The sequence below is a fragment of the Thermobia domestica genome, chromosome 9 (genome assembly GCF_964235325.1).
Source record: "Thermobia domestica chromosome 9, izTheDome1.hap1.1, whole genome shotgun sequence".
Lineage (NCBI taxonomy): Eukaryota > Metazoa > Arthropoda > Insecta > Zygentoma > Lepismatidae > Thermobia > Thermobia domestica.
Genome location: NC_137462.1, coordinates 70133979 through 70153415, shown reverse-complemented (window position 1 = coordinate 70153415; position 19437 = coordinate 70133979). Strand labels below are relative to the sequence as shown.

The following is a 19437-nucleotide window of genomic DNA, read 5'->3' as shown; positions in this document are numbered from 1 at the left end:
ACTAACCCTTAATACATAATATACATGAATCGAGTCTTGATTTTAACTATGAAACTGTATGAACTATGAAAATATTTTTTTTTTTTAATCTTTTGATTATAAAGCCCATTCTTCAAGACGAGGCAATTAGTACCGGGTAAATGCTTAGAAAAATGCACAGTTCATAGTTATGAAACAAAAAGTGGAATAGAAGAATAGAACAAAGATTCAGGAAATTTATGTCACTCACAATCAGCGTGCCGTCGCCTCAGAAGGGCAAGGAAAATGGAAAATTCGCATATTTTTACGTAGGAAAATAGAATGTGCTCTCCTGTCTCCGGCAAACTTAGTAACTGTGCACGGGAAAGAATATATAGTGTGCGAGGTTGCCATATGTAAGGTTCTAATTGTACTATCTTCATATGGTTAGTTCGTGTGACCTATAATCCCCTACTAGAACAAGTCGGTATTGGGCCTATTATTAGAAAAATATAGTTTACACATAAAGAAAAAGAAGTGTTATATCATGAGCATAGATGCAGACCTGAGCACACGCCAAAATTAGAGTTCATATATTTCTCAATAAATGAATAAGTAACGGAACACTTTAGGTTTTAATAATACGAGACATTTTTCCACGAGACATTTTCCCAGGTGTAATAAAGGGGATATTTAGTCCTTAGATTTTCTTAAAGAACACGCATTCTCTTCGGCATTTACAGTGCATGGTAAAATATGATAATGTTGAGAGCTAGTCGAGATCTGGACGTCACGAGTTGCTGCTAGCAAATACAAAATGGCTTCCAAAAACTGGCATGGGTCAGTCAGTCTCCGGCTGTAAACACAGTTGAACATAACCTGGACTATTCTGATTATCCCATCAAACGACGTCCCCAAAAACCCACTTCCCTAGAGAACTTCTTTAATGTTCGCGTGAAGAATAGTCAAAAATTCCCCGATCAAAGTGCGAAAAGTCATTAATTCCGTACTCTCTAATGGGTTACGAATTTACTCAAGCTAAGATCGTTTAACAAGACATTATTCTGTATCCTTTGGTTACCACTTGGTATCTGTATTAAGTGGGTACAATTCAATAAAGGAAAGAGTTTATAAATAAAGGTGCCTATTTTGTTTATGATATGTCTTTGTATTGACAAATATCTTGTTTGTTATAATATATTAGTATTAAATTTCTAAACGCACTTTAACTTTGTTTAACTGAAACTATATTTAATTCATATTTAGGCGTATGTACTTTTGTTTTCTTATCAATTGTACTGAAAAAAAAAATAGATTTCATTATTTAATGGTGTTTAAGCAGTATCTAGGAATTAAAAGCTATATTCATTGCGTCTGTTTTAGTGTAAAATCCGAAATAGTACTAGAACATATCCATAATGATTGTCGCCAAAGCTTGAAACGAAATTAGAAACAAGATTTCTACTCTATATTCGAAATGTCCTGTTACTGTTTCATCATCACATTTAAGGATCCAGTGGCGCTTCTTGAAACTCATTTTGGAAACCTTCTTTTGCGCATTTATTTCACATTAAATGAGTTATCATGGACTTCCATCAGTCATAATCATAAAAAAAAAAAAAAAAAAAAAAAAGCATTTAAGATTGTAAGGAGCGTCTTATTTGTGAGCTTTTTTAACTGTTTTGTCAGTGTTTGGAGCGACATATTAATTAAGACTCTAATGGAATAGAAAAAATACAAGAAAAAATATAATGTAAATATTCTGAGCAGAATACAGAAAATATGTGTTTTATAAAAATGTTGTTAGATGTTTGACGTAAAGCTTACAATGAAAGTGTGAAAATATATGAGAAAAAAATAAAATTTTAACCCTATTATAGATGCAAGTTTCAAGCTTCTCGTGGATGCATAATTCTCATTACACTATTCAGAGAGCTTATATTAACATCAGTTGTAATCTGTATGCAAATTCAATTTTTTGCAAATTTAAGAATTTTCATTTGTTGGCGAATTATTTTTATCTAATTTCTTTCGATAACCAATGTTAGATAACCATAATATTGCGTATAAGGTTATAACTATGACTTTTCATATTTAGTAAATTAATATTATTATTGTTGTAAATTTAATTTATTTTTATATTTTCTGATATCTTTTTAAAATATATTAGCGTCTCAACTTACCATTTTGCTGATATTTTATGAGGATGATTTGTTCAAAATATTTGTAAGGAGAGTGCACTGTTAATTTTGAAACTACCAAATGCAGCCGAGATGAAGTTTCCCTAGAAATATTTTTTAAATTTATTCTTTAAAATTATTGATTGATTGTTGACTTTATATAGTGCAATAATTGATGTATAACAATCTGCATATATTGAAAGTATGTTGCGTGACAGAAATAGTTAAATTAAAAAAAAAAAAAAAAAAAAAAAAACCCTTTTTAGAGTGGTGTCGGAATGATGCGTTTATTTTGTACTTTATCGTTTTGATTTGATATTTCGCGTTACTGTTATCCGGTTATTTTTGTTCTTGCACTTTAGGTGGTGTACCAAGCATTTTTCTTCTTTCTTCAGCTATATAGTCTCACTGTTTTCGCTCAGTTTCAGCTGATATTTATATTCTTCGAAATATTATGTTCTGGATGTTGGGTACGCTTCTGCGGGTAGGACTACGATATTTGACGCTGGCTGTGAGACACCTAAGAATTGTGTAACTAGTTTTATGCCTGGTTTGCTAACTATTCCGTTATATAATTTGTTTCCCAGATTTTACATCTATTTCTCCAGAATTCACAACCAATTGAATCAATATTTTGATGCATATAAGTTCAATCGACGACAAATATGAGATGTTTATAACATCCAGTAATTTTTGTTGCGATTGAAATATGTCTATTTCTTTTACTCTTAGAGAATTCATTCACTTGGTCAGCTAATAAATAAATAAATAAATAAATAAATAAAAATTAAAAACGTTATTGTTAATATAATAACGGGAGATGGTAAAGTCAAGGTACGGTATTTCAGTATCATCATCCGCACGGTAACTTTTTACCCAGCCTTAGGGCCGATAGCAAGAGTGCATTCCCATCACATACATGTCTTTTTGTTCGTAATTTCTGAGCGAATGAACCAATTTCAACTTTGTTGCTTTTGTCGCAAAGAAAACATAATTGTATAAGCCTGCAAAGATTTTGCTGCATAAAATATGACAGGCAAATCAAACGTAATGCTCTAATTACAAAGCTAGTAGTAATTTTGTCCTATCATGTACCGATTTTTACAAACGATGCAATTTTATATATAGCACGTAGCACGTAGCGTTTGCTGTATTATAATACAGCTCTCACCAGTATCTGTTGAACAGCATTTTAAAAGTTTGAACTTTCAAAATGTGGTTTTCCTGTAAATGTATTTCTTAATGAATGTAAATTCGCTCCTTGGGAGACCCGAACTGACTAACAGCGCTCCTTTCTCTTCGATCATTCATATCTAGACATTAAAACTGTAGAGACAGCTGCTTCATAGCTTGTCAAAAACAAGAGATGATGCATATGTCGACTTGAGTGTGCCTTCTGCTGCTGTAGCGATATCATTAACATCATGCCAAGCTTGAGTGTTATCGGAAGACGGTTGCATTCCTCATTAATTGACTCAGAACGTTGTGTTACCTCAGTTACATATTAAGTTAGAGATAATGAAGCATGACTCAATGGCAGAGTGCTCTTCTCTGGTGCATGGGTTTTGTGGTTCGATCCCAGCACCCTTAAGATGGCTGTGTTGAATAAGCACCATGTTCTTGGATTTTCTTGGGGTTCTCCCATTCCTTCCCACTTCCTTCATTCCATTATTTTGTTCATTATCATCATCACTGTCTCCCTTAGCCTGGAACATAATAGTGGGATATTAAACTTAAGGAAAAAAAAAAAATAAAATAAAAGCAACTTGTCCAAGCATTGAACAAAGATGTCATTTTCTATCTAATTAAGCATTTCTCGTATTATTCGATGCAAAGATTAAGAAGGGCATTTTTTGTGACCCGTAGATTTGCAAGCTCATGAAAGATTCTTCGTTCATAAATACATGAACGATGTGGAGCTTCAGTCATGGGACTAGTTTATCGATGTTGTTAACAACTTTTGCAATGGTAAGCATAAGCGATACGAATAAATTATAAAAGCCATGTTAAAATAAATGAATAAATACATAAAGCATACACTGGAATACCAGGTGAATTTGAAGTTACATATTTCTCCACTTTCATCTTGACGAATGAAGGGAAAGAGGTTCTGCCAAGATATTAAGGAGATAGAAAAGAGATATTAGTGTTGATAATACTTATCAATTACTGCACATTACTATTGGTGAGATAAACCGCATGAAGAGCACAAACACAAGTTGACATGGCTCACATTTGCAACTACACAACAGAGAGATAATTTGTATTTGGTGAGTTTCTTATAATTTCAAGCTACGTTGCAAGTTTTATACCGGTTTTCATTACATTTTGTAGTTGAAACTCAGTTTTACATATGGACCGCGGTGGCCTAATGGTAGAGCGTTCACCTCTGGTGCATGGGGTCCTTGGTTCGATACCAGCTCGTGCCAAGTGAACTTTGGGGTGGACAAACACCGTGTGCGTGGGTTTTCTCGAGGTACTCCCGTTTCCTCCCACTTTCTTCCACCATTTCATTTATTTCTCATCATCACCGTCTCCTTTAACCTAGCCGACATAAGCGTGGGACGTAAAACTTAAAGATTTCATTTCATATTTTTCAGTTTTACATATAGTTGATATTGTCATTGATACTGAATATTTATTACAAATCAATAGGTCATTAGATTTGCACATTGTAGAAAATCCTTCCTTGATACGGAAAAAAACAGTTGGTAGATTTGAAAGCAGCATACTGAAGTTAGGTAAAAACACTTGTTATACTTTATGCCATAAAATAAAAGTTTCAATTGCCAGACCTATGTTGTTAATACTCTGTTACTTAAACATTATTCAGAGTGGTCCATTCGCTTTTATATAACTTCTAGAAAAACGCAAATATGAGTGGGTATGCATATTTATTAGCCAATATACGTGCAGCACAAATAGAATAATGTATTTGGCATGTGTACGAAATGATTTCTGCATCTCTGTAATAGTATATGTCTTTCTTTTATAGAGGAACGAAGAGGAAAAAGCTAGTGAACACTCCAAAGTAACAGTGGATGAATTAAAAGGGTTATTGATGCAAATTCAAGCCATTGCAACACAAAGTAAAGAAACTGCTCAGGTTCATAAAACAGAAGAAAAAGGGGATGGCTTCCGAACATGCAGTTATCCACCACCAATATGTATTAACTTTCGAAGTCCGAGGTGAGTATTTAGTATATCGAAAAATACATTTTGACCAGAAACTAAACTCTTTACCACTGGATTCCCAATTCAGCGAGAGGGGGAATAAGATAACGTATAAAAGAAAAGAAAGAAAAATGTGGAATCCTAATCTTCCGCCGAACACATTACGCAATTGAATGAGCAAGAAATGAAAAAAAAAAATGAGAACTGTGACAGGCATTTTCACCAGACAATCGACTTTTCAACAGGACATTTTCTTTATGAGTGGGAATGAGAAATTCCGCAAAGACTTTAATTTTTAACTAAAGACAAGCTTTTCATTTCAATTTGCTGCATTGTATACATTATCGTTATACGAAAATATACTCTTAAATTTTGTTCTTTTCAATTAACTTCATGCACTTTCTTTTCTTTTATTTAAATCCAAAGGTTAGAGTTCAGAATGGCGTGATGAGAACTGAGATTGGGTATTAAAATCCTAGAGTAGAGGTCTGTGCGGTTACAAAATATAGCATCCGCATCTGCGTCTGCACATCTCCATCCCCATCCGCAGATAATGAGATAACAGATATATGCTTTGTATTTATTCTATAATTGTGATTTCAATAATAATTTCTTACATAATAATGTAGTAGGGGGGGAGAAAATAGAACAGATGACTAGTTTTTCGATACTTGAGTAGTATTATTAGTGTTGATATGAAGTGTGAACGTGAAATAAAAGCAAGGATAGGAATGGCGAAAGAAGTCTTTAGGAGGAAGAAAATGCTATTTTGTGGGATCTTGAATAAAGAGTTGAGAAAAAGACTCATAACGTACTTCATGCGAAGTACTGTACTGTATGGGTCAGAAACATGAACATTACGCAAAAATGATTAAAATCGACTGGAAGCTTTCGAAATGTGGATGTGAAGAAGAATGGCGATAATTAGCTGGGTCGAGCAGAAAACGAATGAGAGGGTGTTAGAAATGATGGGGAAGAAAAGAATAATTTTAGATATTATTAAGAAGAGGAAGATAAACTGATTGGGACATTGAATAAGAAGGAATTGTATCATGAGGGACGTGCTAGAAGGTATGGTAGCAGGAAAGAGAGGGAGAGGGTGAAGGAGACTACATTTAATGGACGATATCAAAACAGAGAAATGGCGCGTGAAGACGAAGAGGTTAGCAGAAAACCGTGGAGCATGGAAGCTTCTCAGTTGCAGCAAGTAACATGCCAATAATGGCGGAATACCTATGATGATGATGACCGTGTAGTTCTGTAAATCCTATGATATGATATCGATCAAATTAATGTTAACATTAAATACAAACCCTTCGACCTCCAACCTAGAGTTCGCCTGGTTACGTTGCCATTTTCTTATTCAAGACTATTTTCCATCGTGGAAAAAAAAAGTTACCTATTTTTACAAGGGCCAGTCTTTCAAAAGTTTCTATACCTCCAGTACTCCGCCATTGTGGATTGTGAACTAGAGCATCCTCATTGAATTTCAAAACACGTCGCTCTTGTTTGGCGTTACAACTAAGAAGGCTATGGCCAGCCAGAATGGTTCTTAGTTGGGTAAGATGTAATCAGTACATCAACTCTTATTTATTTCTTGCTTCTAGACAAGTTCGCTACTTTTTAATTCAAGAAGCTCCCCAATTGCTTCACGATGCTGATTCAACACCAAAAATTTTACCGTCATCCTTTCCATATTGGAAATTGATGCCAAGACCACGCCTGCTAATCACGCAAGCAAAAACTATACGGCAGTACAAAATTAGTGTTAGTAATTAAATGTTATTGAGATTTTTCCGAAGTTCAATATTTGTGAAGCTCACCGCTAAAGCATTGTCAAGGGCAAAGATATATGTGCAGTAACATTTAAAAGATGATTTTAACAAATTTATCAGAAATATTGGTATTGAGTGTTATTTAGGTATAAATTCGCCCTTATATGTAAGATCAATTAATATTTATGTACAATATGATGTAAATGTAGAGTATCAAGACGTAAGTAAATATACACTCGCAAGGCGACACGATTCCATGGAAGCACTTAATGATTGCGAACGGCCGATAAGTATGGTGAAGGTGGTGAAGTGAGCATGCAGTACAACAATTAGCACCATGGCGCGCGGACGTGGCTGTGAGAACCTGAAAGAGTTTATCTGAGATCGCATAATTGGGCATTGGGAGTGTTAGAAATCAACGCAACATCAGTACTTTGTTTCACGTACCGTTAGCAACTACTAGAGGGATAATAGTACAGTTCGAGGGGACGGAAAGAAAATCGTAGACTCAATTTCGGAGTCAACTAGGACCAACGCGACGACTGGAAAATGTATACGTCAGGAGCGCAGGAACCAGCTACCCAAATCTACCAGTGACGTTTCAGCCGAGGTTGACAGATCAACATGAACAGTCCAGCAGTATTCGCATACTGTGAAATGTACCAAAGAGTCGCCAAATGAAGCTCCTGCTTACAAACCACAAATGAAACGGAGACAAAATTGTGCATGTGCCATGTACAACAGGTCACAATACTTTTGGAACTATTACATTCTGCAATGAAGGCCAATTTTGCCAATTCGAGTTGTGTTTTACAGTGGATATGGAAGCAATTGACAGACCTCGATCCACCACATTTTAATCATCTAGGGATGAAATACTGGGTATAAGTATCATAATGTTGAGTGCAATTTGAAAAGGTGATCTTATTTTTTGCGATAGACACATCAATGCTTGGAAACACATATAGCAAGAAGGATTACCACCCTTCTTTGAAAGCGGCAAATTGTTATGAGACGTCACTGAATTAATGGTTGACGAGGCATCATGTCATACGACAAAGCTGACCACCTGCTGAAAGAGGCAAAATGGAGTTCAAGCTTTGCCATACCCTGACAGAACCCAGACTTGAGTTCTGTAGAAAATATTTGACATCCCCTACAAGTAAAATTGCACAAACAGCCATACAACTTGCCAACAAACAAAAATTGTTTGAGGTACCATGTGACGACTGGTACTACTGTTTGTTATAGGATGTCATCGAGAACTCACTAGACACCATGCTACGTAAGGTTAAAGTTTTACGTGCTGCCAAAGGGGGCTCCACCAAGCACTAATTCCAGCATCAGAAATGGTTCCTCCTGTGCACTGATATGTAGCGATAGCCACAGGCTCATTTTTTTAGTGTCTTTCTACTTGTCAGGAGTAGTGTATAAATTTTGTTATAAAGATGTGATTGATAGATTCATGTGTATATGTGTAGATATTGTAAAGCACTTTTTTTTTCTTAAGTGTTCATTCCATCAAATACTTAATCACTTTATTAGCGGCTCTTTTAACATACAAAGCACAACCGTGAACGTTAAACTTATACAGGGTGTCTACTGGTCATGAAAGTCATGAAAAAGTCATATATTTTGCTTAGTGGTCATGAAAACCATGAAAAAGTCCTTTATTTACCCAACTGATCATGAAAATCTGAAATCTCAAGAGTATATTTTTATACTTCATACTTTTATACCTCATACTGCATGTACTGAAACAGTTGTATCATGTCAGTCAGTAATTGTGAGAATTTCCCCCACCAGTTAGTGCTGGCTAACTGGTACTTTACTGTCTTCCTAGCTGCGTCCCATTTCATCTTCTAGTCTCTGTAATATAGTAACAACTTTTTACTGTCCAACTTTCTGATCTGCTATTTCTTTACTTCTAAGAAATGTAAATTGTGTATTTTTGAGCCTTTAGACTTATGCAAATAATATTATTCGTTTGAGTCTGCAGATTTTAAATTTGGTGATCTATTTTTTTAAAACGAATTTCTTTTATAATTTGTTTTGTCTTTGGGCAGTTCTCTGAGTGCTTAATTTCAGACAAATTTCTGCTAGATGGATAATTATACTTAGAATTAAAACTTCAAATACAGTTGATTCACTGGTAAGAGCAGGCCCATATTTAGGTAAGTGCTATTCTGTGCTCGAGCCAAGCGGCAGGAGTTTAGATTCTTTAAGATTCACAATAAGTGATATTTAAGACTAGCAACCCGCATAGTTCCGATGAACCACTGATGGTAGGGGTTTATTGTTACTAATGGTAAATTTTTATCGCCATGGTCATGAAAATTTGAACAAAAAGGCCATGAAAAGTCATGAAAAAGTCATGAATTTACTTTCTGGTATTCCAGTAGACACCCTGTTATAGATAGAAGTACGTGTAACAGTATTTACGAATACTTTTACGAAAAATCTATCTCTGATCCTCTTGCTTTCAAAGAACTTATATGAAACCTAACACAATGTCAGACTTAAAACTGTACAACCTCTGACTTACAGCTGCATGTTCAAACTTTAATCACGTAGTGCGGACTTCATTGCACTCGAACTCACTTGGAGATGTTTCGTACTGTTCATATTTTCCTCTACTTAATAGTTCTGCAAACTACTTCATTAATAACTGTAAAGGCGTGGTTGGTAAGGCGTCTACTTTCTGAACGAATGACTCGGTTTTGATTTCAGATAGGAGCGAAAGTGTGTTTTACGCTCATCCAAATGCATCTCCGTAGTTCGTCCGTTTATGTCGAATGAGTAAAAGTAGCCGTAGCGTGGACCATATCACCTCCTCCATGTGCTCAGGCTACGAAAGTTTGTGGTGCCTTACTTTCCATATACTGCTTGTGAAACGTTTCTTGTACTTTACTTCTCTTTACTAACCATCATGTCATTCATTTCCGTTTCCGGACTTCCTTTGGCCTATAGGTCACAACTGCAGATGTTTGACGAAAAATCTAATTTAATTTAAAATTCGTATTTTGGAAGATAATAATTCTAGCAAGAAATAAAATACTATATTTGAATGCAGGTAGTTTTGTCTGATTTGACATGGATTTTCTTCTTTAGTAATCTATTTCATGTTCCGACATGTTATTTTATTATTTTTACTTTAGTGAATGATGATGGCGCGCTGGGAGAGCGCTCACCTCTGGTGCGATGGATCCCGGTTTGAGTTCTGAGCAAGTGTGTTTGTGGTAGATGTCTCATTGGGTTGTCTAGGAGTTCTTCCATTTCCTTCCACATTATCATTCGACGAATTCTTTTAAATCCGTTTTCATTTATCGTTAGTCTTCCTTAGTCTGAAGGACATAACCTGGAACGTAAAACTAGAAATTTCATTCCATTATTATTTTCACTGTGTTCTTACCACTTGTATCCTGCGTTTCATGTAACACTTTTTTTTTTTCTGATAGCCTTCTTGTACGTTTGAAGTATAAGGAGGACAAAGATTTTGTAATATATGGATCTATACGAAGGATCCGAAACCTAATTACATTGTGCCTCCACCAACGTTAATCGTAGTACTTGTTTGGTAATGCTTCAGTAAGTTTTGTGTGGGTATAATATAGGGTATTCAGTGACAACCAGGTGTAGAAGTGCGGGGGAACGCGGGGGGATGCCGTCTCCCACCTCTAAAAATATGTAATGCGTCCCCTCAGTTTCAAAAAAAAAAAAAAAAAAAAACAATCGGCAAAGATAGGCAGGGGGACGGCGTGACGTCATGCCGCTACCTACCGTTCCCCTACCTTTTCAGATCCACTTTTACCCCTGGTAAGAACAATTTTTGGACAATGAATTCTCAAACGAAAACATGAAAAGAATTACAGACCAACAAATCTGTCATTTCGGAGTTATAGCGCGCCAAAAATTAGTCAGAACGGTATAAAACGGGTCATAACTCCAAAACGAAACGTCGAATGAATTGATTTTTGATTTGATTTCGAGTCTTGCGTCTCTTTCAGCAGCGGGGTTATATGAGACAAGAACCTATAGCGTGACTTTTTTTCTGCAATCGGCTGAGCGTCTCAAACAACACACCATCACCATCTAAAACGGAAGTGGTTAAAATTTACTAGTACTTCCGGTTTCAATTGATATCCATCGGGCAAAAACGTTAATAAATATCACAAAACTTTTTTACAATTGATTCAGCGTATGAAGAACGGTAATAGATAGCGACAAGCTTTTTTTAAATATGTTTTATTCAATCTATGCAACGTCTCAAGAGTACATACCATCACCATCCACCCACAATACTCTATCGAAACCAGAAATGTTTGAAATTTACAGGTACTTTCGGTTTCAATACTTAGTGGTATTTCTATAGAGTAAAAACGGTAAGAGATATCGAAAAGCTTTTTCTTTTAAACAAATTCAGCGCCCTAAGAAATGAATTTTGTTTAGACTTTAAACCCGAGGTGGTACAAATTACGATTTCTAGTTACAACACTAAATCACACAGTGACAAAATTGGAAACAAGTATCGATAAGCAGTTTATATATATATATATATATATATATATATAGACAGACTCAGTACCACAAGTGTATGTTTCACCTCTGATTTTATTCCTAAATTGAAGTGATAGACATCAAGTAGCAGTTCTAGTTTCAGTATTAATCTCTACAGGCAAAAACAGTGAAGAGATAGCGAGTAATGACTTTTTGATATGGATTCAGCACCCGAGGAACATGTTCTATCTTTTGATCTTATTATGTCATTGCAGCCTGTAGTTATAGGTGTACTGCTTTAAATTTGAGTATTGAAATCGCATAGTTTCGGTCTTATTGCAGTTTCACACTGTGAAACAAAAACTCATTTGTAATAATATACTTATTAAAAATATTATAGATAGGCAAGGGCGCCCATGTTGTGGTTTCCAAGGGGGGGCGGGGGCAAGTATAAGCGACATTTCAAATGTAGTCTCAAATTTTGTGGTAACTATTCTAAAATATCTATTGGGTTTTCGATCTTCCGAAGCACAATTTCCTCTTGGGGGGGGGGGGGGAGCAAGCGCCCAAGTTGCGAATGCAAAGGTATATCGCACCAGTTTTATATGTTTTGTGGTTTATCATGCGGTTAAAAGTCGAAGCGTGAAATTATTGTTAAAATTAAGTCAAATGAAATTTATTTGTTTCACGTTTCACGGTTGTCCTTTCGGCTAAAGGAGAAGGATGCTTAATGAAGATGAATGATTATAGAAACACTAGTAGAATGAGGACGGGAGAACCCGAGAAAAACTACGAACAGTGTTGTCCACCACATACATACTTGGCCTAGGATCGAACCAGGAACACCTCGTTCTAGAGATAAGCACTCTATCACTGAGCCGCCGTAAAACAATTGTGTCAACGTAGTAATCATGGGTCAGTTAAATGCACATAATGTGCTTGGCTACTTCGAATTTAACTTTGAAATAATATCAGTGTTGTAGTTACATGGGAACACTGTAGTCTAGTGGTTAGAGCATTGGATTCATGTCCGTGTGGACCCGGGTGCGATTCCTGGCCGGTGCTTCCCAATTTTCAGCGTCCACACATCGTCTTGAGGCAAACTGAGAATTCATGTGAAAACAAGACCTGACGGTCACTAGGTAGTCGAGTCGAAATAAGGCAAAAAAAAAAAAAAAAAAAAAAAAACACCTGAAGCTCGAACTAATTCCCACAAAAATGATTCTTGATGCAAAATGAACTTAAAACGTTTCTATTTAACATATTAAAAATATACATCTATAGGGTTGGTTCAAATGTGTTTTTCAGGCGCCATTTTGAAAACATGACAGCAAAATGTTGAACGAGCACAAAATTACACAATACATGAATTGATCGAGATTTCACATTAAACACAAACAGGATAACGTTTCTTTCTTTTTTTTTTTTTTTTTTTTTTTTTTTTAATGAATATTGTTTTAAAGTATTTTGATGCTAGGAAAGCGATATTAAATAATGGGGTTTATCCCTGACAAAATAATTCTCATGAACAAGTATAATAATAATTATTCCAACTGTAAGTAATTCTAAGAAATAATATTTTCTTGTATTTTTGAAAATCTTTGTATAAAGTTAGCATTGGAAAGTACAGGCAACGTATGAAACCCTAAAAATCCTTTTCATCTTTTTCTCCACAATTTGTGCGGTCTTTTCCAGAACAGTTTCTGCAAAGTAGTGTACAGCAGAGCCCATATCCGCGGCACGTGCGCTTCATATTGAAACATGGTTCTTCAGTTGGGGTTTTGCAAGAACAACGCATCATCTTCAATAATATGTCTGGCGCAGGGTCGATGTCTGTCAAAACCGGTTGAAATTCTCCATTAATCTTTAGCCATCCCTATTGAGTAGGGCCAGGAGCCGTACTGTCAAGATTCTTCCAAATGATGCACTGCAAATACACTCTAAAAAGATGGAACTTCGCAGCATTTTGAGTTGGAGGTAAACGGGATATGTCAAATTCTTTCTTTGAAGTAACGATTTTCTTCATATAATGTTCATAACGAATCCCATTCAACGTGCATGTGTTTGTATTGCCGCCATACAGCGACACAAGAACTTTGCATCCAATGTCAAATAAATCTTCCCTATTAGCAGTTTCTTCTCCAAATATGGATGCCCATTTGCACAATGTTTTAGAAGCCATGAAATGTTTCAAAGCTGAAGACTTACTTTTTCCAAATAAGGCACTAGTAGTGTCACATCCTGTTAACGCATGAACAAAAGGAAGAATTTTACACACATTTTTTCCAATTAATTCTTGCATTGCTTGGATATCACGCACTTTATCGCGTTGCATGGCAGACTGCATTGAAATGTTCTTAGAAGAATGGTATAGCAGCAAAATTAAGATATCTGTATCATCTGCTACTACAGTGACATGTTGTTTCTGTGCAAGGTTTAAGGCTGTTTTAACAATTAGAGTATCTGCATCGGCTTTCGCATGATTTACACAATGGCCCATTTCTCTACAGTATTGTCCCAGCATATTGATGAAGCGTTGTTTGTTTACGGCGTTACAAAGAAACTTCTCTTTTTTGATGACCACAGGTGATTTCTCATCAAATATTACTGCAACAGATGACTGCTTGACACGCAATCGGTGCTCCATATCTTTTGTACTAGATGTTTCATAGCCATCGAACACTGGTCACTTTTCCGTATTGTTTCTGGACATAAGATTCACACTGTCTTATCACATCCCCAAATGTTCCACACTGTGATAGTTGATGAATTAATGCACCACTATCAAGAACGTAATAAGTGCGTTCATATGTGCTAACCTGTTGTGTTTCATTAATGGGGATGCTGTCTAGTGTCCTTGCTAAAGACGATTTGCCATTTTTTCTCATTAGTTGTGTATTGTGATCAAATAATGATGATGGTAAGATGGCTAGTTCATATTTGAAGTATTATCTTGCATCTTCAGGAAGAGTTTCCAAGTGGAGACAAACGAGCATTCTTTGTGTCAAAAGGCGTGCATCAATATGGTGAGCTTCATTATCAATGACAATTTCTTTTTTCAATACTTTCATGGTAACTGCTTTGTCTGATTTCAGCAAAGTGACATTTTTGAAATGCTTATCAGTAAGCATTGTTACCTTATGCTCGGCATAACGTAACATGGCCCGGTGCTTTTGAGCACCTTGTATATTGGAAGGGAAATTTTAATATTATTTAAAATGTTAGAAAAACTGTTTTATTTTATAGTAGGAAAACCGTAGGTCGTAAATTTTGCGTAATTTTAGTAAAGTAAAATTGTTTTAATGAATATTACATGAAGAATACATGATTAGTAATGATATTTTGTATATTTTACGTATTTATCCAAAAATATAACATTATTTTAGAAAATAAGTGTATATTCCAGCTTTTTTAATGATTTTCAGTTGATTTTTATACATATTTCGGCATAGGGAATCTTCGCAAGAAAGCTAAAAATTTTAATTTCGTAAATCTTCTTCAAAATTCCAAATTAAGAAAGTCAGCCATAATTTCTTCTTGGTGCATCTCTTTGTTTTCGAAGTAAATTATTTGATTGGATAATCTACAATCACAGCTGCGGCTGAGATTTCGGCTTTCTTTGATCTTCGCATAGAAGCCTATCATCCGATAGTTACGTCACGATTATCTTCCAATTAGGGATCATCTTCATGTAATTCTTTGTCTTACATCGTCAGCCATTTCAGGAGACAGACGTGCAGTGTTCGGCGTCTGTAGAAATTTTAAAATAATTCGTCTTTAATTTAAAACTGTGATAAATTCTTCGTTTTGGACTAGTATCAGAAGTAATCAGCAGAGATAAACGTGCTGTGTTTGGTGTTTTAACGGAATTGTAAAATAAGTAATATTCTAAACTGTGAGGTGATCTTCGTCGTGAATAAGGGATACTAGTATGGAATGTGCTTATTGTTATGGAATGAGCTTATTGGCAAATTTTACGTTCTCGATCAGCGAGAGAACGTAAGAGAAGCTGGAGGAGACGGTGACAGAGAGTAAATATTGAGTCGGTGAGCTAGCGTCGGAGAAGAAGAAGTTGAGTGACGCTCAATAGCCATTTAGATCAGTGCTACAGTTATTAGTATCTGAAAACTTTTTTGGAACCACAAGTTAAGAATCTCCAAGGAGATTCTAGTGGTATAATTTATCATAAAACCTTTTTTTTTTAATATCCGTTTAGTCGCTGTCAAAGGAATGGACTCACGTAAGTAGGAACCAGTGAAAGTGAAAATTCAATCCAGGTATTGGCATCTTCGAAATTCCTTGTCTTGGTAGAACAAATAGGTGTGATTATATTCTCTTGGGCATGTGTGAAATTCATAACATGATGTGTTAAGTGCTTTAAGTTTCCCTCAACGCCGCACACATGCAGATTTGGTCAATGTGACATCGTGATTTCATTCAATGGGGGGGAAAGAAAGCTAGATTATTTCAGCACAGAGCGATTGTCGTAACCACAAGAAAATGTGTGTACCACACACACATTTTCCCCCAGTGAAGAAAAGATGTTTAGATTCCCTGAAATCTTGAAATTATTCCTTTTTTTTCGGTAACACTGCTCGAAATTAAATATTATTTTATTTTGGCATGTTTTCTTTGGTTTTAAACAAAATAATTCTAAGCGTTGATTTTTTGGGAGTAAGTGTCAGATTCACGGCTACAGTTAAGTGCAAGGGTACATGAATTTTGCGTACCGGTAACAGGAAATCTTCATCAATAGGCTAAACCTCCGTAATATACTATTCTGATACCCATCAAGTTTTAGAAATTTCAGTTTTTTTTTAATAATTACTAGTAGATACTTTTTTTTCCTCTTCTTTATTAAGAAACTTAGGTTTTCAGAGCGACACTAGCGCAAGTGACCACTGCGTCTTCGGTTTTAATGTGGTAGCGAAACAAACACAAAATATAAAATAAGGATGGTGCTTCATGAAATATATGTGTGATTTTTTTTTTATTCTTGTTTAGGTTAAGTTAGCGTAGTTAGAATAGGGACTTTAGGTTTAAGTTATGTCAATATATTATGTGAGTGTTTACCTGTGCTAGATTGTCCAGTGGGTCCGAACTGTAAGAGAGGTAGCGAAGAGCGTAAATCCTCTATGCCGGCCACAATCTTAATGCACAGCGGTTTTTAAGCACCAAAGGATAAGATAAAGAAAAGTGGAAAGTAGCTAACCACAATATTATGCAGTGATGTTTTATTTTCGATAGTGTAATGTATTTATGTTGTGTCATTTTCGTTTGTTTTGTGTCGATTCAATGTGAATGTTTTTGAAAGTCAAGAATATGAAATGAATATGAATATTTTTTTTTTTTTTTTTTGGAATATCTGTGGAAAGTAAATAATGTTTTTGGCTCTGAAAGTTATAGAAATCGATATTATTTTCTTAGATGGGTATGTCAGACAAGTGTAAAGATTTTCTTTTATCAAATATTTTGTCCAAACTATTTTCATGAATATTTTCGAATAAAAATTACTAGCCGTGAAAACATCTTTTTCTTTTCGAATACAGAATATAATAATCTTGTAGTTTTAAGAAGTAGTAGAAATACTGAGCTGCAGTTATGTTTTGGTATGTATGTGAAGCGTGATGAAAGCAGCGAGCAGTGCGTACATGATAAGTTTACTGGGGAAATAAAATAGCTGTGAATCAAGGGAAGAGACTTCCTTAGTGTGACCGGGGTTGAAAATAACCGAATCTGTAGAGATTTTCATTTTATCAGTTTTAGATCAAAATTCCAGTTTGGATTTTTTTTTTTTTTTTTTTTTGGAAAATTCTGTTTTTCGAGATCTGTAGGATTTTTTTTTTATTTTATTATTCAGATAGGGCTTTTACAGCCAACATTAAGATCTTCATTGTGCTCATTGCCAGCTCCACTCGTAGGTCGATGTCCTGTGTCTGTAGTCGTAGTTCACAACCTATTTTCGGATGGGATGTGGAAGATGAACTGCAGGCCTGGATACCGGACTGTGAGTCGAGATGGAAGAGAGTTTGGAATCTTTATATATATATTTTTTTTGGGCCAGATTTGAGTTCTATTTTCCGTAGATGATTGGCTTGGTGAGTGTATCAGTGACTGTTGATGACGAGCCCATACGGGCCCGGTAGGTTCGGTGTCACTAGTCAGTGATACATTCAGCATAGCGTGTAATCTTAAGGAAAGGGAACATCATACAAAACACAATATCATTTTTACACTTTATATATTTTTATATATATATATATATATATATATATATATATATATATATATATATTTTTTTTTTTTAGTAAAATTGGCGACCTTTAGCCAGGATTTATGTTGTTTCAATCCTACGCGAGCGCTAAGGAAAACAAACAATCACAGCAAAGTATTTGTAATGGGGATCATTATGACAATCGCCTCATTGAATGAATCACGATCGCTTCTGGATCTATATGTGCGTGATGTTGTGGGAAACAAACTTAATGAAAGTGAAAATGTCTGCTTGTAGCAGATCGAGTAACGAATCTCGTCATCCGAACGAATATATATGCTGTAGTGACGAAATTGCAGGGTTCAGTGTATACTGTGACAGTTGTTTCAGATGGGTACATGCCCAATGTTATGGTTTGTCTGATGAACAAGTTCAGGAATTAGACAAGAGTAGGGAGCCGTGGCTATGTAAGCCTTGCCTGGCGAAACAGGTGACAGTGTTGCCACTTCCGAAGTCATCGGAAACCGAGAGTGAGGAAGGTGAACGTGTAACGCGGGGTAGCCCGAACGAATCTGACAAGGAGGAAGGAAGTCGAGGAAATATAGCTTCCGGTTCAAATGTGCAATTAACTGACTTTGCAGTCATGATGGAACGTTTTAGTCAAACCTTAACTTTAACGCTAAACGAAAAGTTCGAAAAGGTAGATACAGTGAAACCTGTCTATGTTGGCCACCATCGGTTCCATCGAAAACTGGCCAACTTACAGAAAATAAGTGTGATTTGTGTATTTTCAGAATAGGATTTCTAGTATTACTTGATTGTAAAATTTTAATAAGCAGTGGCACGACAGCTGCTTATAAATAATGTATATAGAGTAATCATAAAAATATACAGTACTAGAAAATATTACTATAGTATGCAAGAGCGCCGATTTCTCTGTAAATTGGGGGGGGGGCATTCAGATGCAGAAGGCATATATATGAAGATTTTAAGACAAATTGCACTCAAATTATACCAAATATTGTATACTCACAAATAAAATAGGGGGCACATGAGCTTTGGGGGGCTCGGGCCCCCTCGGTCCCCCCGGATTGGCGCTCTTGATATATGTGTAATATATATGCATACCTTTCTCTTCCCGAAAACTAGTCTGGTACGTTGGATTATTCGGATTGAAAACACAATAACACAAACAACCATGAAATAGAAGTGTATGTACGCAGTTTATTGAAATTGATATTATAGCACACTGAATTATTCAGATTGAAAACAAGAAAAGCTAAGTTATAAATTGAGAAATTCATATGCAATTTATATGACTTCTTTTCAGTTGTTACTGAATGGTGGTTCATTCTAGACATATTTGCTTTATTCTTTTTGGTAGATATGCACATTCTAATATTGTAGTTAATTACCTCTTGTTTAATGAAGTGTTTCCCTCGGAGCAAAAGATGTTTTGAGAAAATCTTGAGGGAATTCATATTTCAAAACTTCCGCTACCTTTTGACATGCAGTCAGGTGCCAATAAATGACAATAGAACTTTAACCTTGAGAATTTTCCGGAATTACTAAAGCTTCCCAAGGAGCCGTATAGCTAATGGTTTTACCAAAACAGACAGGGTAAAGAAATACGTACAAC

The 19437-nt window shown here is 35.5% G+C and overlaps 2 protein-coding genes across 7 annotated transcripts in view; one reads left to right on the top strand and one right to left on the bottom strand.

Moving 5' to 3' along the window:
* The window catches only part of LOC145694020 (leupaxin-like), a 32632-nt gene extending 30351 nt beyond the window's left edge, over positions 1-2281 (bottom strand). Inside the window, exon 1 of the mRNA XM_081770159.1 lies at positions 2142-2281. Within this exon, the coding sequence (XP_081626285.1) occupies positions 2142-2144 (3 nt within the window). The 5' untranslated portion in view covers positions 2145-2281. The remainder of the gene's footprint in view (positions 1-2141) is intronic.
* Positions 1-19437, top strand: part of LOC145694726 (uncharacterized) — a 127618-nt gene that overhangs the window by 93516 nt on the left and 14665 nt on the right. For all 6 annotated transcript variants that reach the window (XM_081771283.1, XM_081771282.1, XM_081771279.1 and 3 more), the window contains one exon: positions 5134-5327. In XM_081771283.1, coding sequence (XP_081627409.1) covers positions 5134-5327 — 194 coding nt within the window. The remainder of the gene's footprint in view (positions 1-5133; positions 5328-19437) is intronic.